This window comes from Camelus bactrianus, chromosome 32 (assembly GCF_048773025.1).
Source record: "Camelus bactrianus isolate YW-2024 breed Bactrian camel chromosome 32, ASM4877302v1, whole genome shotgun sequence".
NCBI lineage: Eukaryota > Metazoa > Chordata > Mammalia > Artiodactyla > Camelidae > Camelus > Camelus bactrianus.
Genome location: NC_133570.1, coordinates 11,646,075 through 11,669,975, shown reverse-complemented (window position 1 = coordinate 11,669,975; position 23,901 = coordinate 11,646,075). Strand labels below are relative to the sequence as shown.

The window sequence follows — 23,901 nt, the reverse complement described above, 5'->3', positions numbered from 1 at the left end:
TGTCTGCCGGCAGCCCCCAGTTCCCAGGGCGGCCGAGGAGAGCTAATTACAGACAAGAACCCCCTGGCCCGAGGGTGGGCACCCAGTAGAAGGATGGCGGATGGAAGGGCTGGGCAGAGGGGAAGCACCCCAGGCCAAAACCCCAGCAAAGCCGTCCCACCCTCAAGTCACAAGAAGGCTTTCCAGAGAAGGCGCTGGAAAGAGATCACTGCTCCAGTCAATAGCCTGCAAGTCCATTAACGCGTGGTGATGAATTGTGCGTCTTCCGAGGGCGTCGGCAGCAGGATGCTGTGTCCTCCGAGGCCGGACAGTACCGAACAGACATGGCCACCCCTCGCCCTGCGTCTCTGCGCGCACACAGCTCGTCCGTGTCCATCTGGCCAAGGTGACATGTTTTAAGAGCACACAGAGGCTCCGTACGTAAACAGAGGCACACACAGTGAGCGGGTCACACACCCAGGACGCTGGCACGAGCTCTTGAAATGCCTCTGCTTCTGAGGTTGTGCAGGTTTTATGCAGCTCAGCGGCCGCCAGCTGCCACCCAATTTACTACAGCAAATTAAGAAAACTGTCGCCACTCGACACTGGAGTGGGACAGGGAGCAACTCAAAGAAGGAGAGAGCAATTTAATCAAATGGGAGTCTGGCTCGGGTAACCCGGCAGGGATCCCTGCGCTCCCCGCCGCCCATGTCACCAGCCCTTTCTGCGGCAGTTAATTTGCTGAGTGGGGTGGTTTCACCAACACCGAAGTCTCCCCCGGGCCCCTGAAGCCCACAGGTAAAATACAGGCCAATGAAGTAGCCACAGCCCCTGCCCACAGGGGCCTGCCGTCTCCTGATGACAGGGCTGGGCACAATCAGCAGGTTCCAGCATGAGAACACCCCCTCACCGGGGGCTGGGGCAACCCCACAGCCACTGTAACGACATAGAAGCGCGAAGGGGATGCCTGAGGGGGTCACCCAAAACATCAGGGGACAGAGTCCAAGGAGATGGTCACGGGTCGCCTGCCTGGCCCCTAGGGGCTCAGAGCCCCATGTCGGGGGCTGGCTGGGCTGCACTGGGCCCTACAAGAGTCTACTGAATGCAGCCAAGGTCACTGCCCCCGAACTCCAGAAAATTCTTTAAGTCCCTGAGCCTTGGTCTCCCCACCAGTAAAACAAGGCTACAACTCTATGAAGGATGCACGTGAGGCTCCCAGCATGGTGCCTGCACATGCTCTGTGGTCACCCGACAGGGGAGGAGTTTTGGGGGGTGCCTGGCTGCCTGGAGCCTGCTGGGGCGGTACCTCCCAGGGCCCCCACCCGACAATAGCACCATCTGAGCTCAAACAAATCCGTTATACCCCTTCCCTGGCCATTCATTACCGCACCCTCTGCTTCAACGGCTCTGCCCTGGGGGTGACTCTGCCCCCACTCCACCATGAGGGACATTAGGCCATCTCTGGAGACATTTCTGGTTGTCACTAGAAGGTGTGTGTGACTGGCATCTAGAGGATAGAGGCCAGGAACACTGCTCAACACCCCAACGTCCCCAGGACGGCCTCACATGTCAACAGTGCCGGGGGAGACACCCACGCTCACTCACCTGACTTCACCCCAGGCCTGACAGCATGGCTCTGAGAAACCACCCGGCCACTTCTACACCCGTGGGACCGTGACAAGCCTCAGACGTGTCTGGCAGTGGTCCAGCTCATGCTCACACGGTCCTGCCTACCTTCCACCCCCATCATGGCTCAAGTGCAGGCCCCAACCTGGGCCACAGTGGCAGCCTCAAAAGTGCCTCCCTCCTCCTGTCTCGGCCAGATCCTCTCCTCTCCTCTGGGGCCCAGCCGGGCCTCCTACCCTCCTCAAGGCACAAGCCCCGATGGCCGAGTCCTACCCTCTGGTTCATCCACACCCCACGGCTCCCAGCTCCTCACTGGACCCCAGAGCTCCCTGCTAAGCCTGACCTCCAGGTCACAAAGCCCCTCATTACTAGACAAATCAATGAGAGGGAGACCCTGCTGTCCACCCACCCGGCCTGGAGCTATGCCAGGGGCTACCCATGGGCCTGGGCAGGTTACACAGCTGGGTCTACGGCCCCCAAAGCCCAGCCGCCCCTGCCTGGCATGGCCCTCTGGGGGTGGGACCTCCAGTGGGTCTCCTGGGGGAACAGGAAAACAGTGAGAGGCCTCTGAGCACTGCTTTGTGCCAGGCCTGTTGGTCTCTGCCCTCCAGGGCCTTCCAGAAACACAGACTGTAACCAGGGCACCCATGGCAGGCCAGGTCAGCAGAGGGAGGTGGGGATCTGGGGGTCGCGGCCCTAGGAGCCCTCACCATCTGGCCCACACAGACGCTGGCTGCCTCCATCATGGCCCCGTCGGCGATGGAGCGCGCTGACTCCTTCTCGATGTGGGGGTTTCCTGAGAGCAGCTCCTCCACCACCTGCCGGGCGGGGCAGAGAGACCGTGACCTCGGGCCTCCGTCCAGGCCGCAGGGCAGGGAGGCACCGGGGCCCTGGCGGGCGCGGGAGCACACTTTACATTTCGGTACTCTTCCAGGGTGATGCGGCCGTCGCTGTCCGAGTCATACATGTGGAACAGAACTGGGGTGGAAGAGGGGCTGAGTCAGGAGAGGTTGAGGGGAGCCCTGGGTCCCCCGCCCCCCAACCTTCCCCCACCTCCAACTGAGCAAAAGACCCTAGTAATGCAACCTCAGTGCCAAAACCATAGTGGCTAAGGGCAGGAGCCATGTGGCCAGACTGATCGCTTCTTCAGTGGTGACCTTGGGCAAGCGGCCTAACTTCTCTGAGCCTCGGTGTCCCCATCTGTAAGATGGGGTAACGACATGTCTACTGCATGGTGCTGCAAGGTGAGCGAGGCTGGAGCACGGGACACTGTGCGTGCAGACGACGTGACAGTCTCATAACGTGAAGCCATATCAGTGTTACTTCAAAGTGTCATTCCCTACAGACCCAAGAGGGCGGCTGTCACCACAGGCCCGTGGCAGGTCGTGGACCCCGCTGCCTACAACCCGGCCCATGGCTGATCTGGGCCGGCCCCTGATGGCACGAGGGGCACTGGCGCCTCCTCTGGTTATTTCACGCTTAGTGACATCACATGGTTCCTCTACTGACATTGCTCAGCATCCCGCAGCCCAGCAGAGCTACGAGCTGACGGGGAGGTGACCTCTCCACCCCCGGCTGAGCCTCCAGGAGCCTCCAGCTCACGAGGTCCTTGGCCCTGGCATTTATCCAGCCCCGCACTGCGCGAACACCTCCCTTCATCCTCACACGACCCCGTGAGCCCCGCTCACAGGAGGTAAGGCGTCTGCCCACAGCCTCCCCATTAAGGGAGGGGCAGAGATTTGAACCGGAGTCTGTCCCATTCCACAGCCCCCATGAATGACCCCTGACCTGTCCCTTGGAACAATCTGGAAGCTGGGTAGACACCAGGCACCACCCCCCTGCCCCCAACAGCTCACTACACAACCCGAGCTAAGTATAGCCCAGCCCTGTGTTTACATTCCCTGCAGACGTGGCCGCCTTGGGACGGGTGAAGGAGTCATGGGAAAGTGCATGGCGGCGGGGCAGGAGGAGGTGGGATGGAGGCCACCCTGGTCCGTGACTAAACTTGCTCAGAAGCCCAGGGCCAGCGGAGGCTCCTCTGGGACAGACGGTCCCCACGGAGGCCGCCCAGTGAAGCTGCGTAGGGTGGTGGGGGATGGGCCAGGGAGGCGGAGAAAGGAACTTCTCCAGCATCCCTGACTGCCTGGGTGATCTCATCCAGCCTCAGAACCACCCGTGTCCACAGCTCTCATCCCCACCACCAGGTCCGAGGTCACCCGGCTGCTTAGTGTTGGGACCAGGACTGATGGCTCTTTTCCCATCACCCACACACCCCTTCTAGTCCCAGAAAACCACCAGCTGCTGGGTCAAGTGTGCCCTGGGGAGGGGACCCAGGACACCCACATCGCAGCTTCTCTTTCCGGCAGAGCTGCACCTGCTCCTCGTCCATGGCGATGTCGATGGGCCGGAAGTAGGACATGATGGTCAGGAAGTCCTCGAAGTTGATCTCATCGGCCAGGCCGCTGGGTCCCTTGCGCAGGTTCCTGCGGGAACAACGAGGGGGTGTCAGAGACGCATTAAGAACGGACTCTTGTCCTTTGGCTGCCAACAGCTCTCAAGAACCCAGCCCTTCCGGGCACATGCACTGCCTACGATGGCTGTCCCAGCCTTGGGTTCTGTTTCCCAGCAACCTGCTCAGGGAAAAACCGGGGCCCCCAGAGGGTTTAGTCCCACCCCGCGCTGCCCTCTCCCAAGAACTCACTGGCTGGGGGGCTGGGACAGGGGTACACAGTCAACTGCTACTGGGAAGCTGGGAAGGAGGGCTGCCCAGGTGTGCTTCAATGCACAGAGCCAAGCCCTCACACATGGGACACCGAGGCAGTAATTCACCAAGGTATACCTCTAGACTCTTTCCTTTAGATCAGGGGCCAGCAGCCTGCAGCCTGGGGGCCAAATCCCACCTGCCACCTATGGCCCATGAGCTAAGAAAGGTTTTTACGTTTTTATACAGTTGAAAAAAATGTTTGAAAAGAATTTAAAAAAAAAAAAAAGAATCGTACCTCATGGCAAGTGGAATCTACATGAAATTCAAATTTCAGCCTCCATAAATAAAGTTTTATTGGCACACAGCCAGGCCCATTCATTTACATATGTGGCTGTGTTCAAGCTAGGAAGACAGAGTTGAGCAGTTGTGACGGAGACCATGCGGCCCACAAAGCCTAAAATATTTACTCTCTGGCCTTTTAGAGAAAAAGTTTGCCAATTCCTGCTCTCTCTTGGCTGTCTGAAACTCCAGCACAGTGATCAGTTGCAGGCAGCTCTGAGATCATCTGTTTCCTACCAGAGAGCAATGTTCACCTGTGGCTGCAGGTTTTCTAATATGTCAGGGCAGGTTTGAGGTTGTCTGTATGCAGGTGCTTTTCTGAAGGGGCAGCGCGCCGCAGGCTGGGTCTGCCCCATGCCTAGCACACGGCGGGGACTCAGCCAGTGTGTGAGTGCGTCAAGAGGCCATCGGGCACAGGTCCTGGCGGAGAAGAGTTTTGAGAAAACAACCTGGAGACGACTTGCACCAAACATGGGCACCTGACCCATCGCTGTCAAACCCCCTTCACTGACTGACTCCCTCAGGGCCAGGCTGCCAGCGGGCTGACCGGCTGAGGGCTCCCCCTGCCCTCACTGTGCATCCTCGCAAAGAGATAGCCCCCGGCTGGCCCGGGATGACTCACAGTCAAGGGCTAGTGCTTCTCAAATGCACCTGGGCCCCACCTGGGGTCAGGACCACACATTCGCGGGTCTCTCGTAAGGGGTCCACCTTCTCCTTTTCGAGTACCGCCCCTGAAGTGTGCAGCACACTTCACAGTTTAGAAATCTCACTGCTCCCAATCTGATTTTCCATAAAGAGGTGGCGACCAAGCCTGGAACAGGGAAGGCAGGTTGTGAAACAAGAAATCAGAGAGATGAGGTGAGATCGTCCCTGGACTGAGGAAACCTAGTCTTTGAACGTTTTTCTCCATCTTCCCTGAAAGCTTCTATCTTACAAAGGTTTCCCACTGCTCCTCCAGACAGATGTTCAATAATCTGAGTTCTTGCTGTTAGGGGCACAGACCACACTTACAGGGAGTAAAAATAGCCCTGGGATTTTCCAGACTCCTCTGAGGTACTTTTTGCTGCTGGGTTGCACGTCCTTCTCAAGGAGCTCAGACTGTAGTGAGAGGGATGAAGATGAGCTCAGGGGGGACACATGACAGGCCCAGGGGCAGGGAGGCCACATCTGTGTCCTTTTCAGGGCAGGTCGAGACCAGGCTGCTTCAGCATCAGGACCCGATTCAGGGGCGAGGGGTCCCTTCCCCTCCTAGTGTCCCTGGTGGGGGGAGCGGTCCACACGGGCCCACATCATGGGCTTTAAAGGCAACGAGAGTGCAGAGGCCGAGGAAACCCAGACATAGCACCTGGAGCCAGACCTACCTGCTCTCCACTCTATTTCCAAAACAGGGCACCCAAGGCCAGGGTTGGCAGATGGAAGAATGGGGGCTACATCCAAATCTGCAGCCCAGCACGAGAGCATTGATTTACAGCAGTGTTTTTGCTTCCTTAACTCCATGACCCAGTAAGGAACAGAGCTCTTGGAGGTAGGGCGGACCCCACCCAAACTGCCCTCTAGGACTGGCTTTTTGGCTTTTCCGATCACTGTCCGGTCCCCAAATCATCTTAGGAAGCAAGGCAGATACTGCTATTTCTTGAAAGGAATATCTCATCTCCAGCCCCTCCCTCCCCTCCTTGTCAGCACTTACAGGGCGAGATGTGGAGGGTGCGAGCGCTCTGAGCTGTTCTGGGTCTGGACGGGAAGCCGTTCCTTAACTTGCCCCTCCTTGGTGACTTCTGGGCTGCCTGACTCACCTGGCGCCTCCCTTTCTCCTCACTGTGTCTCTAAGCAGCTGCCCAAGGCTGAGGTCCCAGGACCTACGGGGGGAGGCCATGCCCTCTTCCCTCCCGCATCACCTTCCGATGGCAACTCCCCACAGCAGGTGCCTCACGAGCTGCCCGTGCTGCAGACCAGGAGGCCCTTGCTCCCTCCCCATCACATCCAGTCAGTCACCAGTTTCACTCCTGAGCTTTGCAAAAAGGACATCAGACTCTGTGGCTCCCCCGCTCGATGCCCTTTGGAAGTTCCTCCAGCTCTCGGAGGGACCCGCCCAGCCCAGCCCAGCCCCCACTCAGGGGCCCGGAGGCTTGTTTCAATGTCCACCTTCTGGACACTCAACATCCCTGATCGACTAAGGCCTCTTCCCCCATCCCTCAGGGGGCTCTGCGCCTGCACCTGCCCTCAACAGCTCTATCCTAACTTCAGAGGCTCCAAGTAGAGGTCTCTCCTGCCCCCGACTGAGCACTGTGGACTCAGGTTTCAGCTCCGGTCCTGCCCACACCCCGATCCCTCGGCAGAGGCTGCGCTCATGGCCACACCTGAATTCCACCCTAAGAGCTAAAAACAACTCCTGGATCTGTTGCCGGCTCCCACAGGTGACCACTGAGGGCAGATTTGTTTTAAGAAATAATTACATATAGTGAAAGGTACAAATCTCACGTTTGGACCAACGTGTGCACCTGTGAAACCTGGCCCCCAGTTAGGAGACCGGAGGCTCCCCCCTTGCCCCTCTCCAGTCTGACCAAGCTCCCTCCTTAGGGTGGCAGCGAGGACGGGAGGACCAGGCCTGCCAGGCTCTTGGCCCCAGGTGGGCTCCACAGGCTGGGGGAAGCGGGGTTCGCCAGTACCTCCAGGGCTGGCATCCTCTCCACGCCCAGAACCCTGGGAAACACCAGTCCCTCCAGCTCCACCCACAGAAGGCTGGGTCCCCGCCAACGTCACACCTGGCCAAGTGTGCATCCAGTGTTTTGGAAACAAGCCTTGTAGACACGTACGAGCCGGCACACGAACACACAAACACACACGCAGGCACATATACCCTCTTCTCACACCAGGTGCCCACGAGGCTCTGGTCACTTTTCACGGCCTTCCTGGGAGGCCTCCAGCCCAGACAGCCACGTCCTCACCCACCCGGGTACCTCCCGGCTCCGCTACCTCTTCTGCTCTGCCTCCTGCCCTCCAGGCCTCCCTCTGAGATTCCGAAGGCAGAACCAGGATGAACAAGGAGAGAGGGGCACTGGACCCCATCACTGATCTGTCACTGACTGTGTGACTTCAAAGATTCCCCCTTTGGCAAATGTGACAATTTGCTGTAAAGATTCCTCTGGTACAGACTCTCTCACCCCCACCCCTAGACCCGACCTACCTCTGTCCTGTTATCCCCTCTCAGGTGTCTCAAAGCTGCCTACCGCAACCCTCCACTCAGGAGCCCTGGCTCCAGCCTGGCGGACCCTGGCTTCAGTCCCCATCTGTAAGATGCAAACCAGGTTCATGCTCTGCACCCCACCTTAAAGCCCATCAGCACCCCACTGCTGCTCTGAGGTTGAAGTCAAGACCCCTCTTGCTGATTTAAGAGCTGCACAATGCAGTCCTGTCCACCCGACACCTCTCTGTGCTCCAGCCAGGCCTCCTCTCTGCCACTCACAGTCCTATACTCTGTGCCACAGGCCCTTTGCACATGCAGTTCTGTTCTCTCTCTGCTTTGCCTAGTTGACTCTCGGGCACTCTTTCCTCAGGGCTCGCCCTGTGGGCCCTGGAGGAAGGCCTCTGCATTTTCTGGGGCAGCCTGAGGAACCCCTAACCCTACCCCATGAACAGATGAGGCTCAGAGTCTTGCTTGGGGCCCCACAGCTGTGGCAGAACCAGAGCTGGGCAGTTCAGGCTCACACAACTTGAAACCTCTCTGGGAAGTCCCTACCCATTACATGGCCTCAGCAGGTCCTATCCCCTCCTACCTATTTCCTCTTTCCTCTTTCTGCCAGTGCTCTCTGTTTCTTAGTGATCTCTGCGGACACAGGGTGTCAGGCCTGGGGCCCTGGTGTGTTTGTCCACAGGCTGCTGCAGCCTGAGGAGGGTGTGCCCACCTTCCACCTCTCAACCAAGCCTCAGACATGTGATCTCCATCCAATCACGTGAGTATTTCAACTCCGACCACACTAGACGTCTGGGGCCATAAACTCTGGTCTCAGCCTCAGCTCTGGGACGCTGTCCTTCTCTGCCTCAGTTTCTCCATCTATAAGCCAGAATGATGAGCCCAATGACAGCTACCCCAGATCTTCAACAAGCACCATCTCAGCGCAGCCTCAGAGCGACCATGAGAGTCAGGTGCTATCATTACCTCCATTCTGTATATGAGGGAACTGAAGCAGCCTCCAAGAAGCCCCCAGTGACCCCTGCCTCCTGGTATGCATGCACCTGTACAGTGCCCCCTCCAAGTTTGGGGTGACCTAGTGACTCACTTCTGATGAAGAGAATATAGCAAAAGTGATGGGAGGTTTTGCAAGATTAAGTTACCAAAAGATGGTGTCTTCCATCCCAGATGCCCGATCTCTCTCCCTCTCTCTCACTGGAACATCTGACTGGGGGAAGCCAGCTGCCACAAGTGGTATCCCTAGGGACCAGTCCATGAGACGCCTCCAGCCATGTGAGTGAGCTCGGAGGCAGAGCCTCCCCCAGTGGAGCCTTCAAGTGACTGCAGCCCCAGCTGACCCACCCTGAGACCAAGAACCCAGATCCCTGATGCATAGAAATAGTGGGCTAATAAACATGTATTGTTTTAAACTGCTAAGTTTGGGGGGTGATTTGTTACACAGCTATAGCTAACTAATACAGAGGCCTAGAGAGACTGAGTGAGCTGTCCCAAGTCACCCAGCTACGAGTCCAGGCCTGCCAGACCCCGGACCTGTGCTTGTAGCTCCTACCTGACACAGCCCCCTCTTCTCTGTGTCAGCTTAAGGGGCTGTTCTGAGCACACAATTAATGCTAGAACTTACCAAGGCAAAATGCCCCCGCCGAGAACAAAGCCACCCACCATCAGTGGTGCCAGAAGGGCCCACCTGTTGTCGAAGAAGGCACGGATGATTTTGGATCGGATCGGGTTGAGCTCCAGGTCAGGGACGTTGTTGAAGTTCTCCTTGCTTTGTTCCAAGGAGGAGAGGCACCAGGAAAAGAATGAGAAAAGAAAGTGATGTCAGAGGGCGTGTTCATCGCTTATCAACTGTGATTTTTATCCTGAGCAGGTCCCATGAGAACAGAGTTGAGAGATAAGACTGGAGTGTTCTGCGTTGATCTGCCTCCTTGTCTGACCTTCGGGCTGGTGGGAGCAGGGAGGGTCTTTGTGCATCTGGTAAAGGTCCTGGACATCCACCCACCCCACCCAGGAAGACACAGCAACACAAGATCAGCACCCCATTCCAAGGTGTCAGAGGTCCCCCCAAGGCCCGTCGCAGACCCCAGGTAGGGAAGCCCCACATTGGGCCTTCTGGAATTGGAGCAGCAGGATGCTGGCTTGGAGACCTGGAAGACAGTCTGGCAGGTCCTCAACGGGTGAAACGTGGAGTTACCATGTGACCCAGTGACTCCACTCCCAGGTATATACCTGGGTATACACCCCAGAGAAATGGAAACATCCATCCACATAAAAACTTGTCCGTGAATGTTCAGAGCAGCATTCCTCCTAACAGCCATAAAGTACAACCATCTCAAGTGTCTACCAACAGGTAACTGAAGAAACATGATCTACTCATACAATGGAGTATTATTCAGCCGTAAAAAGAAATGAACTATGGACGCATGCTACAACACGGGCAGACCTTGGGGACAAAGATGCTAAGTGAAAGAAGCCAGACACAAAAAGCCACACAATGTATGATTTCATTTATATGAAATGTTTGAGATAAGTAAATTCACAGAGACTGAAAGGAGATTACTGGTTGCCAGAGGCTGGGGGTTGGGAGTGATGGAGAATGGTGGCTAAATTCTTTGGGGGATGATGAAAATGCTGTGAAACTGATCATGGCGATGGATGCATAACTCTATATAAACACACCAGAAGCCATTGCATTGCACATTTAGTGGGTGAGTGTAAGGTATGTGAACTATGTTTCAGTAAAGCTGTTAAAAAAAAAAGAGATGTTTGCAGGAGAGGGTGAATTTCAAACCCGACCGACAGCTCTGTTGCCGGCCACAGGTGTCGCTGGGTCCTGGAGGCTGCGGGTTTGCAGGCAACCTGACCTGCCCGCAGGAGACCCTTCTTTGTTCTCAGAATCTGCTTCCTGCTTACTTTGTCTTCTGCTCTGTGGACAATGGGCAGGGGCCTTGGAAAGGCCCTCAGGCACCAGCGGTAATCCCCAAGAACAAGGAGGCAGACCCAGAGCGGGGGTGGGGAGGTGGGAGGATTTTAGCTACTTAAAACAAGAATGTCCAGGGATCCTCAGATTCAGAACTTAAAACGAGAAACAGCCCATGCCGGGAAGGAGGAAGTGCCACATGCGGAGAATTAGGTGCCAGCTGAGCTGGAAGGCTCTTTGAGCTCACAGCTGGCCCTTGTCCTGCCCCATCTTACAGATGGGGAGGCTGAGGCTCAGAGAGGAAAAGCAGGACCGAGTCCCAGGGCTCCGTTCCCACCTGCCCCCTGTGTTTTCTCCATCTCGGTGCGGCTGCCCGCCCCTCTCCCCAGTGCTCCTGTGAAGGAAAAACCGGGCTGGTCTAACAAGATAACTCACAAGTCTAGGAATGTGAAGGAGAGGCTGGGCTGGGCTAACAAGATAACTCACAAGTCTAAGTATTGGAATACTGATCTGAGTTCTGCTGGACTAACTTGTAAATCTAAGTTAATTAGTGTTGGTTTGCTGTTTATATTTTTTTGCTAGCCAGCTGGGTTTTCAAAGATACATATCTGGCTTTGGAATGTTGGCTTGCTGCCTCCCCGCCTCCACTTTTGTGTTAATGATGCTGCTAAAGCTGTTCCATGCCTATTGGCCAAATACCCCAAGCTTGTACTTTACCCTATAAAACCTCACGCGCACGTCTTGGAGGTGCTCAGAGCTTCGGAGCAGAAGCCCCTCTGAGCCCGCCGGCGTAATACATCTGAGTGCTCCAGCCCTCCGAGTGGTGCTTGTTTCTTGGCTGGCCTGTCGTTTCCGTAACACTCCCAGCCTGGCTTGCTTTCAGCAACTGGCCAAACCCAGGAGCCAGCGTCAGTGGACACCAACACTTTAGATTCCTGGGGGCTCAGTTCTGAAGGAGGCAACACGCTCGAGCACCTGGCCTGCACCAACGGAATATTATTTGGCCGAGAAAGGGATGCAGTAGTCAGTAAAAGACGCCAGACACAAAAGGCCACGTATGATACGATTCCATTTACATCCACAGAGACAGAGAGCAGACTGGTGGATGCCTGGGGCAGGGGGACAGTGGACTCAGTCAGCACAGGGTTTCTTTTGGGGCTGATGAAAATGTTCTAAAATTGACTGCAGACTTTAAATGGGTACATTGTACTACATGTGAATTATATCTCAATAGAGCTGTTTTAAAATGCTCCCCAAATATTTTTAAAAACCAAAAAAAGCAGAGAACGCTGCTCTACGGCTCCAATGATATAAAGAACAAAGTGTAGGACACGAATCTTGCGGTTCAAAGTCCAGTTAATGGTCAACTATCTCCGGGGATGGTGACTAGGCGGGAGCAGGAGGGGGCTCTTGGGGCTGAGAAAGTTCCGCTCTTGAGCTGGGTTTGGGGTCCCAGGTGTTTCCGTCTGTGAAAGATCGTCTCACTGGCACGGCACAGTCCACTCTGCCTGAGCACGGACCCCATCCTCCCTCCCTCCTCATCAGTGGGAAGCAACCGCAGGCGGAAACAGATGGAAAACGCAGAGCCCCCAGAATGGGAACAGGTCAGGTCAAAGGGGCCGTGGGGAGCTTGGGAGAACGGAAAGGAAGCAACCAGCTGCTACGTGGGCGTCAGCACGAGACCCCAAGCCCTCTCTGGCTTTCACTGTTCGAGACCCCAAGCCCTCTCTGGCTTTCACTGTTCGGCAGTCCTGGCTACTGTTTAACCCTTCCTGAGCCTCCGTCTCCTCATCTGTGAAGTGGGCACACCTCTGGAATCACACCTGGGTTCTACCAGCTCTGCCACCTGAGACAAGTGACTTAGCCTCTCTGAGGCCCCGTGTGCTCCTCTGCAAACAGGAGCCTCACAAGGCTGTCATGTGCTTGCGTGCGAGGAAGTCTGGAACGCACTCAGCACGGGGCCCGGAGAGGAGTGAGGGCTCCACGGACAGAGGCTTCTGGGCACCCCAGGCCATGGGGGTGGGACTCTCATTCCCGCAGCACCGCATCCTCAGGGCCTTGCATGGTCAACACACGGCATGCGGAACAGACAGCGGAGCGGAAGGGACTGTGGGGGCGGGCAGGGCACCTGGCCTGCGCCAGGCTGGGTCCTTCCCCAGGTGTCCACACCTTCCACCGCCCCCAGGAGCTCTCCATCTGCAGGTCCTTGCAGAGCATCACAAGCCGGCTCTGCCTTGTTAAGCACTGGAAGGGGCTCTCAGGGGAGCTGTCCCCCAGGGTTGCTGGAAGGATCACGTTCAGGGACACAGCTGGGAAGTGGGTCTGGTTAATTCCCCAGGAAGGACAGAGGCCAAACACAGGAAAACTGCAGATTCTGGGGGCCTGGGGGAAACCCCACCCCTACGCGTGTGAAGGCACGAAGGGACCCGCCAGCAGCATCCCCCCCACCAGGCACCAGGAGTCCCCACAAAGGGGCAGAGGGACCCTGGGCTGATGTGGGAAAGAGAAAGAGAGCAGACAGCAGTGGCCCAGGAGGACAGAGGGAGAAAGACCTCAAAGAGCCTGACTGTGTGTCTGGAGAAGATAATTAACAGCTTAAAAGAGGTCTGACCTCCCACTGACAGCAGAGGAGCTGAGGCAGATGCTAGGAATCCAGCTGGGGACACCATCCCAGGGCCCTGACCTCACAGCCCCTGGCAGGTCTGTGCAGGTGTCTCTGAACCCCAGCCCCCTTTCTCCACAAGCAGCTGCTAGAACCACACTCAAATCTCCTCTCTCCCTCAGCACAGGCACCTCACCGACTCTCCAAACATCAGTTTCTGAATCTGTGAATTGGGTCCAGACCCAGCACCTCCAATATCAAAGGGGATGTGAAGTCAAGCACACCTGGGGGCCAGTCCGGGCTCGGCCCCTGACCAGGCACATGGCCTTAGGTGAGACACTGCATGTCATCTGTAAAATGGGGATCGGGGAATATCTGGGTAGCACCATGGGGTTAATGAGATGACTAAATGAGTAACGCACGTAAGGAACTTAGCGTGCTGCCTGACACACAGTGAGCTCTTCATTTTGAAATGATGATGATGACAGTAGCAGCCGACCTTCTATGTACTCCCAAGATGCCAGGTACTGTTCCGAGAGCTTTACGCTACTATCCTGCAAGGTAGGAGCATACCTGAAAGATGAGGAAACTCACTGCTAAGAGCGATGCCCCCGATGGATGTGGCACATGGAAGCTCCGGCCGGGAGCAGCTTCTCCCAAGAGCTCTGCCTGGCTATCTGGTCCCGGGGGAGCAGTTCCCAGGTATTTGCCAACCTCCCTTTTCAACAAGTTGAGTGCAGGTCTTGAGACCAGAGGCTGGAAAGGCTAACCACAGTTTAAGGCATTTGCCCGGGGACCGGGGCTTTCCTGCCAGAATCTTTTGTGTGAAGGCACGTGACTAGGAGAAGCACCTGATGGGTGGTGTACAGAATTCTTGGCCCTTCTCAAACATGAACTTGCATGTGGATCCCAGGAATTGTGGTAAAAATGCAGATTCTGCTTCAATAGTCCTATAAAGGCCGGTTTCGGTCTCATTTTCCTTCCTCCCCACCTGCCCCAGGTGCCCACGGGGCTGGTCAAACCAGCTCAGCGGAAGGCCTCTCCCCCACCACCCGTGGGAACAGCTCTGCCTCACCCTGAGCCCAGGACTGGGGGCGGGGCTGATGCTCGGCACCCAGTGGTCCAGTGATGGTGCCTCAGTGACCAGTGGGGAGGGGTTTGCCCACCAGGGCCCTAGGGCGGTCCACCTGCTATGGGGGTTTTTTAATTTACTTTTTTTTTAATGGGGAAGGGGGTAATTAGGTTTTTTATTTAGTTATTTATTTCAGTGGAGGTACTGGGGATTGAACCCAGGACCTCGTGCATGCTACGCATGACGTGCTCTACCACTGAGCTATATCCTCCCCCTTCTCTGGGTTTTAAACTTTCCCCCTCAAGTTTCCCAAGCCAGGCTGAGTGCTCTTGTGAACTCAGCCCCGTTTAATCACTCCCACACCCAATGAGGGACGATGTCAATGACCCCCATTTTATAGGCAAGAAAATGAGGCCCAGAGAGGGGGAGGGACTAAGCCACAGACACACAGCTAGCAGAGGAGCTTTGAATCCGGCTCTACCACCCCGTGCACGTCCTCACACTTATTACTTCCTTTGGGCTGTTCGTTTTTACTTTAAAGAGAACAAGAGAGAGCTTCTTGGGGCATCTGCTCGCACCCAGCCCTGAGATGCCCCATCCGGAACCCTGAACGTGGGCAAGACAAGCGTCCAGCCCACAACGGAAGGAATGACTGAAAACCACGAAGGAGGGTGGGCCGGGCGCTTCCTCCTGCCTCGTGGTGTGGGTTGGTTTCCGGAGGCTTTGAGGCTCAGCTCAACTGCAAAGTTCTCTCTGCTGGTTTGGGACTCAGGCTGCCCCCAACCACTGCCAGGGCTTACCGGCCTCCGAGCTGGGGAGGATTCTCAGCCTGGAACTCGGGCCTCCCTGCTCTCTGGGGGTCCAGGGCTTCCCACATCAAGAAAGGCCACTGGGCTCTCCCCTCCGCAGGCTGCTTGCCCTGCGCTTCCCAACTCCCTCCTTGCGCTTAGGGTTTAGCTTGTGATGTTTAAACGGGGGGGGGGGGACTGGGGGCTCCCCTCTAGGGGCTGGCGAAGGAGGAAGCACGTCTCATTCAGCACTCCTCTTCCCAGGCAGTGCCGAGCCACTCACGGTGCAGCCCAAACAAGCAGCACCGGGACCACTCAGAAGCTTGTGAGAGATGCAGAGTCTTGGCTGGCCCAAACCCGCTGAATCAGAACCTGCATCCCCAGGATTCCTGTGCAAGTTCGTGTTTGAGAAGCTCCAAGGATTCCTTATACCACCCATCAGGCGGTTCTCCCAGCCATATACCTTTGCACAAAAGATGCTGGCAGGACAGCCCTGGTCCCCCGGCCCCGAGGCAAATGTCTCTTTCAAAAGCTGGGCCAGCACCAACCAGCAAAGCCATTCCTCCCCAGTACACACTTTCTCCATGCCTGGGCCCGGCCAGCCTCCCAACACCTGTCATGTCCTCATCACAGGGACAGTGACCTGCATTCCAGCACCTTCCACGTCCCAGGCACTGTTCGGGTGCTGGCTTCAGCAGCCATGGGACAGACACGATGCCTCCTGGGGTTCTAGCTGGGGAAATGATACAGACAGAAAACGGTATCTCAGGCAGAGAGAAGCACTTCGAAGACAAACCAAGCAGCCTGGGGATGGAGGAGACACAGGGAGCCAGTGAAAGTCTCAGTGGGATGTTCAGGGAAGGCCTCACGGTGAGACATGAGCACAGACCTGAAGGAGGCAAGTTCTCAGTCCCAGGGGACGCTTGGTGACGTCTGCAGACATTTTTGGTCGTCACATTAGGAAAAGGTGCCACTGGCGGCTAGTGGGTAGAGGTCAGGGGCGGTGCTCAGCATCCTACAATATAGATGACGCCCCCCAGCCCTGCCCCAACAAGAATGACCTAGTGCCAGTGGAAACCCTACCCTGGGGAAAAGCATTCTAGAAAGAAGGAACGGCCCATGCTACAGCCCTGAGGCTGGAACAGCAAGAATGTCCACGTGGCTGGAACAGAAGGAGTAAAAGGAAGACGGTCAGGAGGTCAGAGGGGTGGTGAGACCCACCGCACAGGGATGTGCAGGACACGCATGGACCAGGCGGCTGTGACTTCATTTTACCTGGTGAGATGGAGCATAGAGCAGGGAAGAGCCATTTTCGTAGGCTCCCTGTGCATCGCTGTGAGAACAGGAGGAGGAGGTCCAGGGGAGGCTGCTGGATCGTCCGGAGGAGGGACATCTGGGAGGACGAGAGGGTCAACTCGGGACATGTTAAGTGTGAGATGGCCTTGGGACATCAAGTGGATGGGCAGTGGCTACGTGAGCCAAGTTCAGAGGAGGTGTCCCGGCCAGAGATAGGAATTTGGGAGTAAACATCCAGGTGGTATTTCAAGTCAGGGAGGAGTCCTTGCTACAGCCAAGACGGACCTCTGTAATCTGCCCCCAACTCCGTCCTCTCACCACTCAGGCTGACAGAGCTGGGTCCCACCTCTGCCCGGAGCACCCTGCCCGCTTCCCTCTGCACACGGGCTCCTCCTCCCCATTCGGCTCTCAGCCCCAACGCGGCCACCTCCGAGGAGCCTTCACCGACCACCTATCCCAAGGTCCACCTTCTCACAGTGCTCCCAGGGGATTCCCCTCTCTGCCCCGTTTCCTTCCTTTGTCACCGTAGATAATGAACTTGCTTGTATGCCAGTTACCTCTGTCTCTTTCTCTCTCTCTCTCACACACACATGCACATCCACCTGAACAGAAGCCACCACGAGGAGCAGAGGGAGCCTCCCTTCTAATTTCATGTCCTTGGAACTATAACCCTCTGTGGAAGGCCGCCTAATGCCTACTTTTGTAAAGCAAGGACTGAGTCAAGTATTAACCATCTTGGGATGTCTCTCAAAATTTTTTTATTTGAGTCCCCGCTAGTAAATTTAAAACCATTGAGAAAGCGTCTCCCTGCTCCGGGGGACACCTGGGCGCCCTTCCACACCAAGCTGACGTCTCAGGGCACCCCTTCTCACCTCTGACTTCACACTCTCGCCGGAGCAGGTGGGAGAGCCCTGGGGCTGCTCACACCCTCGTTTCCTGGGCAGTTTTACAAGTGACTGTGGGATTTTCTTTGTAAGTGAGCATGCCTCATCCCAGCTGAGGTTTTACAGGGAGGTCTGGTTAACTCCTGGAGGGCATTAAATACTGACAGCAAAACAGCCTCATGATCTAGGCAGGGCCTCAACTCTTTCACTGTCGTGAACACTTCTTCAAATAAAAAAAAAAAAAAAGTGGGCGGAGGGTATAGCTCCGGGTAGAGGGTGTGCTTAGCATGCATGAGGTCCTAGGTTCAATTCCCAGTACCTCCACTTAAAAAAATTAAGTTTAATTTTAAAAAAAAGTAAATATTTAGCTACTTGACAGATGAAAAGCAAAGCAACTGGGTTAAAAAGTGGCTTAATTGGGCAAAAAGCGAGATGATCACAGGGATTCAGGGCTCCAGCTACTCCAAAAGCCAGCCCTGCGGTGGGACCTTGACCGCCATAGCCTCAGCCTCTTCATCTGGACAGTGGGGTGATGGTGGGAAACCTCAGAGAGCCCCCGAGACCCTTGGGACCACATAGGTGCGCGTCCAGCCCAGCCTGGCACACGTGAGCACCCAGCGGAGGGGGGCTGGGCTCCCATGTAGGCTCCTGAGCCTGGCTAACCCCTCACTGGGTAAACGGGAGGCTCTGCTGTGGGACGCAAGACAGGCCCTGGGGGTGGGACTCCTGCTGATGCCCCGGGTCTGGCCCATCAGATCCTGCTCGTCGTGCTGCTGGTGGCACTTGACAGCAAGCGGCCGCATCCTTTTTCTTCCCTGCACACGTCTGTGGTCACGTTCACCCCAGGAGCCACCCCACCTCTGGTGGCTCGGTGAATCTAAAAATATTTCTGCAACACAGCTCTATCTAATCAGGCGTCCCCCTGACCTGCACCAGTCAGTTTGAAGGATTCCATCACATCTATTTCTGGGGCTTGGTGAGCCCGCCAGACTGTTATCAGGAAGTAAAAGTTACTATTTAGGGGGGAGGGTACCGCTTAAGTGGTAGAGCGCATGCTTGGCATACACAGGGTCCTGAGTTCAATCCCCAGTACCTCTTCTAAAAACCTAATTGCCTCCCCACATAAAATAAAATAAAATTTTTTAAAAAGGTTGCTGTTTAAAACATTCACTGCAGAAGGGGTCCCACGGACGAAAGTAAAAGGAACAGAAGCCATTACTGTATTTTCCTCACTGTCTACAATTAGCATCTTTTTATTTATGCAGGGTCCTCCCTGCTAGAAAAAAAGCTTTGGAGGACAGAAATCTCTACACCATAGGTGCTCAATAAATGAGTCAGAGGAACATTTTCTATCCTAGCATTTTTCACCAAGAGGCCTCGGAACTCAGTGCTTTGCGATCAGGGGGGATTCAGGTTTGAGGGGCCGTCTTAAAGGAAAAGAATGCAGTATTAGGATTTTGTTTGTTTATTAAACCAGGTGCTGGGCCTTGTAAGGAGCCCACACAGAGTGGGGCCCTGACACACTGGCTGTGAAAGCCTCAGGGTAAACTCACCCCTGGATGTCCTTACACGATTTTCAGAAAGAGAGGGGACCTGACCAAACACGGGTAGGAAGTGGTGGATTAAAAATTAAAATTAATTTTGGCAGCTTTTATCTCATGGGATTTTTTAAAAGCTTTATTGTATTTATTAAAGGGGCACCAGTTTGAAAATCCAATTCTTTGTGAAGTTTTAAATGCAACTTACAAATCTTACTAGGCTGTGTATATAAAGTCTGCAGGTGAATGATCACTTTTAAGGGGTCTTTTGCACTAGAAGTATTGAAAAGTCCCAGTGGGACTCTGACAAGCTCTCAGGCAGCTTCACCCTCTGAGAGGGAGAGAGAGAGCTGCCTCCCACACCCTCCCAGACTAGGGGGCTGGAGGTCTTGCTCAGGGGACTCCGGTCCACGACTTTACAAATCTTAATACTAAAGAAACAAAGCACTTTTCTGTGCACTGAAACTCCATAACATCTCAGGGCCTCCTGGACATGCCCAGGGATCAGAGAGGTTGAAGGTCCAGCCTGGGGTCACACAGGAAACCCTTGGCAGAGTTGGGACCAGCTTACAGCCCAGAGTCGCTCATCTCTTCTGCCCAAGGAGGATGTGCAGGAAAGCCCAAGGGGGCCAGCAAAGCCGCCCCATCACCCTTCCCCAGGCCCTGGAGTGTGGACTCGGATTAGGCAAAGCAGCTCCAGGGCGCTGGGAGGAGGCCCTTGTTCCTGCAGGCCGTTTGCATAAGCACTGCGGTCAGCTGTGTTACCTCCTTCCTGTAGGCCAGGCTGGGCTGTCACCCGGTGTAGCTGACACTACCTGCTGAGCAGAGGCTGCAAGACACCAAAGCAGGCGCTGTGGTGTTGGGAATTATACACCCCACCCAGGATGCTAAGGCCAGAGGGCCTCAGACAGCAGAGCAGGGAGACTGAGGTCCTCACCTGTCACTCGCAAGCCAAAGCCACACCCCCGGCTTCCTTAGAGACGAATCTCCACACTGGGTTCCAATCCCAGCTCCTCCGCTTATGAGCTGTGTGACCAGGGGCCAGGCGCGTGGCCTCTCTGAGCCTTACTTTCCCACATGCAAAGAGGGGAGACGGGGTGCTCCAAACACTACTTCCCGTGGGGCTGTACAAGACAGAAGTAATGTGCCCCAGCTGTGCAGCACAAACCGTGCTGAAGTACTGAGCTTGTGTCTGTGAACAGTCCCTGTGTGCCAGGCCCTCAGGTAAATTCTTTCGCCAGGAATGTGTAAACCCTGTGAGGGAAATGTTATTACTAACAATGGATCTTGTCTATACCGTGCTTGACACATTACAGAGAACTCTTCTAGTCAATGTACTCACCTACTGGTTCCTCACTTCTTTGTTCTCTCATTCACTCATTCATTTGTTCATTCATTCATTCATTCATTCAACCAACCGACTCCTCCCAGAGCATTTACCCTATTACAAGCCCCAGACTCAGCACTAGAGCCAGGGGGAAAAGACCCAGTTCCTGTTCAAGTGGCTGACAGTCTGTTAGGGCAGGTGGCTGGAAGGGGGGCAGTTACAATTCTGTGCTGTGAATGCTGGGATGAGGCACCCCCAGGAGGAAGCTGGGGGGGGTGCAGGAGGCAGGAGGGTATCTTGGAAGAGGTGGTGGCCACACTGGGAGCTCAGCAAAGCAAAAGCTGAAGACCTTGGTGGACCCTCTTCAGCTAGAGCATGGATGTGACCTTGAGGGCACTGGGGAGCCCCCGAGGGCTGGGGAGCAGGGGCTCCTCACTGGGTCCAAGCAGACGCACACAGGGCTTGCTTGAGGGCAGGGGTGGGAAGGGCAATGCACATGGTGGTCCTTGGGGTCAGTGCACAGGAGACAGGTAAGCGGGATACAAGGTTGCAGGCAGAGCCAATGGCTCACCTTCCCAAGCTCTAGCCTGGCCCCAAGAGGAGTAGGAAGCAGGAGGCTGCACGTGGACCCCTCAGGACCTGTGGGGGTACAGCCTCCACCCAATCAAGCCTAGGGTGGAGTATAGCCTCCACCCAATCAAGCCTAGGGTATACCGGATACCATCCGTGGTGCTGAGTGAGGCAAATCTGACCAAGACTGTACATGCTGGTTAGAAATGCAGAGTCCCAGGCACCACATTTTAGCAAGATTCCTGGGTGATCTGCACACACACTCATGCTGGGAAAGAACCAGTGTGGAGCTCACCGTTTCATCACATCCTTGCAAAGGTCCCCAGGACCCCACCAACAGTGGAATGACACCAGTCCTATCTGCCAAACGCCAAAGAACCCAGCTCAGAGCAGAAGCGTCCTGTACATATCTGCTCATCTTTAATGCTCAAATCAAATCCGCATTCACTTTACAGATGAGGAGACAAGCTCAGAGAAACAGAGCAACTAATACAAAGTTCCCCAGCAAGTGATACAGATGATTCAAATATGGTTTGTTTCCCAAGTCTGGGTTTTCGCCTCTGCTTCCCCCAAGTCTGAAAAGTAAACACGTGTAATTTGAACCTGAGGCCTCTCACCAAGCCAAGACCCATGGACCCCAGACCCATAACTGCGAGCTGCGTGGTGGGCCTGGCCACCAGCACAGGTACTGGCCACCTGGCACAGAGCACGTACCCACCAACTTCTAAAGGAATGAAGGGTGCCCTTGATACTTCCATGTTCCAATATCCAGGTGTTCCCACCTGTCCTCACTCCTCAGCCTGTGACCCCAGGAAGCCCACCTTGCCCTGGGAAACCACTCCACCCTCCACCCCTGCCTGCCTTTGGCGGATGGTACCCAGCCCTGCCCCCTCACAGCTCTGGGAAAAAACAGTTTGCATTTCCAGCCCCTGGGCCACAGTGATTGGCTCAGCCCTGGGCATGTGACTCCCAGCAGAGCCAATGAAAAGCCAGGGAACCTTTTGCTGGTCACTGTTCTGGCTCCTTCACTGGGCTTAGTCAATGAAATGTGTACAATTCAAGAAGTCAGTCCTGACTGCATTTACTTCTGCCTTCAATACAATCAGATTGAGACAGGAGGCCACCAGAACCTAGAGACCACCAGACTCTGAGCTCTGGAAATGGATGCTCTGAGAATACGGCGCACTGGACTAACAACATGCCTTTGTTTAGACAGACGAGAGAAAGTGGATAGTATTTACATGTTGGTTTCTATAAAAACTCAGGTCAAACTTAGGTCTGTTTACTAAGAAAAAATACATTTTCCTGGACTATTAAAAGGTTTAAAGTTCCAACACTGTAACCTTGAGACTCTGAATGTTTATTTTAGGAAACTACATCTGTTAGAAAGTTTGTGGCAGAATGATATTCACCCGATGTTGGAAACACTGCCTGCCATAGTTCAACTTAAAGATTCCTCACCAACTTTGTGATCAGCTCACTGACTAGGACCTCTCACGCACCTGGTTCTAAATAACACAAGTACCACCTAAGACCAAACACACTCTCCTAGAAGAAGGTACACAGTAAGGCATTCTTCCTTATAAAAAAGTAACCCAACCAGCTTCTAAGAGAGTCATGTTAAATACACAATGTAGAAGCGGTGATTTTCCTTGACAGAAACCCGAGGCTGCCAACCACCATCTTGCCTGGGGCTGGAACTACCAACCAGAGGAACCACCAGAGACAAGAGATGTTGTCATGACAACAACCACGCCCCTGAACTGAGCTGCACCACAACCAGTTTGTCTCCAGGTGCCCAGCACTGAGCACAATCCTGGCATTCAACAGGTCCACATTCGTGTCTGGGGTTCCAAAGAAGTCAGGGTCAGGGAGGGGTGGCTAACCAGCTCTTCATCCGCGCCCCCATCTTTACTTACAATGTTCTGATCTCAGTACAAACAGAGATGTGGCTCTTGCCCTCCCACATGAGAACACCTTGTCTAGAAGGGATCAGCAGAATAGCAACCACTACGGGTTTGCCCCCAGGAGACGGGGCATCCCACACGCCTAGCAGCCAGCCAGGGCTCAGGGGAAGACAGAAATGGAAAGAGACATCCCCCAGGGCCACGGCCCTGCCCAGTGCCCACACCCAGCTGCCCCTCTTACCGAATGGTGGGCTGGTCTCCACTCAGCTGCTTAAACCTCCGGTGGAGCTGTTCGATCTGGTCTGAGGAGACTTGAGCAGTAGCAGGAAAGAAAGAAAGAAAGAAAAGTGAGAAAGGCATCACTGACCTCTGAACTCAGAGCTACAGGGGGCAGCCCGGAGCCTCAGCCCCACCCTCCTGCTCCATCCATCCCCACCCATCCAGGCACAGCTGGAGGCAGAAGCCAAGAAGGGGTCTGCCGCTCTTCCTGGTAACGCAGCCAGGGTCATCAGCCTGCCCCCTTAGCTATGATACAATTACTACCATCAGCAGCTCCAGGGACAGGACACGCGCGAATCAGGTCATTTCTCCTTCCTCAGCACATTAAGGAGATCGCATTGGCTTGCCCGACTTCCTCCCCTCCCACTCCTGAAAACAGGCATTTCCCCTCGCCCCCAACGGAGAAAGGGGCTTCGTGTAGTCACATGTGAAGAGACAGAGGAGGAGCAAAGGGTTCAGGCTGGCGCCGGAAGTGATTTGGGAGACTTATAGTGAGAAGTGTACAGAGAACCTGGTAAAGAAAGGGAAGTGGAAGGAAAAGAAACTGAATGTTGACCACTGCTGCTGTGGATCATGTGTTTAGACTCCCCCATCGTTTCATTTTTTTTTTCTTCCAGTTTTACTGAAGTATAACTGGCATACAGGACTGTATCAATTTAAGGTGTACCGCATCATGATTTGACTCACACAGAGCATAAAATGGTGACCACAGGACGTTTAGTGAGCATCCCGCATCTCATATGCAAAATTAAACAGAAAAAAATTTTTTTCCTAGTGACGAGCACTGTTAGGATTTACTCTCTTAACAACTTTCACATACAACATCCTGCAGTATTAATTCTATTTATCATGTTGTACGTTACATCCCCAGTATTGACATAAC

The 23,901-nt window shown here is 54.8% G+C and overlaps 1 protein-coding gene across 1 annotated transcript in view; it reads right to left on the bottom strand.

The window, feature by feature from the left end:
• The window catches only part of TESC (tescalcin), a 56,269-nt gene that overhangs the window by 15,107 nt on the left and 17,261 nt on the right, over nt 1-23,901 (bottom strand). Inside the window, exons 2-6 of the mRNA XM_074356167.1 lie at nt 22,981-23,050; nt 9,523-9,603; nt 3,949-4,088; nt 2,522-2,583; nt 2,316-2,423 (exon numbers count right to left, since the gene is read on the bottom strand). Of these exons, the coding sequence (XP_074212268.1) occupies nt 2,316-2,423; nt 2,522-2,583; nt 3,949-4,088; nt 9,523-9,603; nt 22,981-23,050 (461 nt within the window). The remainder of the gene's footprint in view (nt 1-2,315; nt 2,424-2,521; nt 2,584-3,948; nt 4,089-9,522; nt 9,604-22,980; nt 23,051-23,901) is intronic.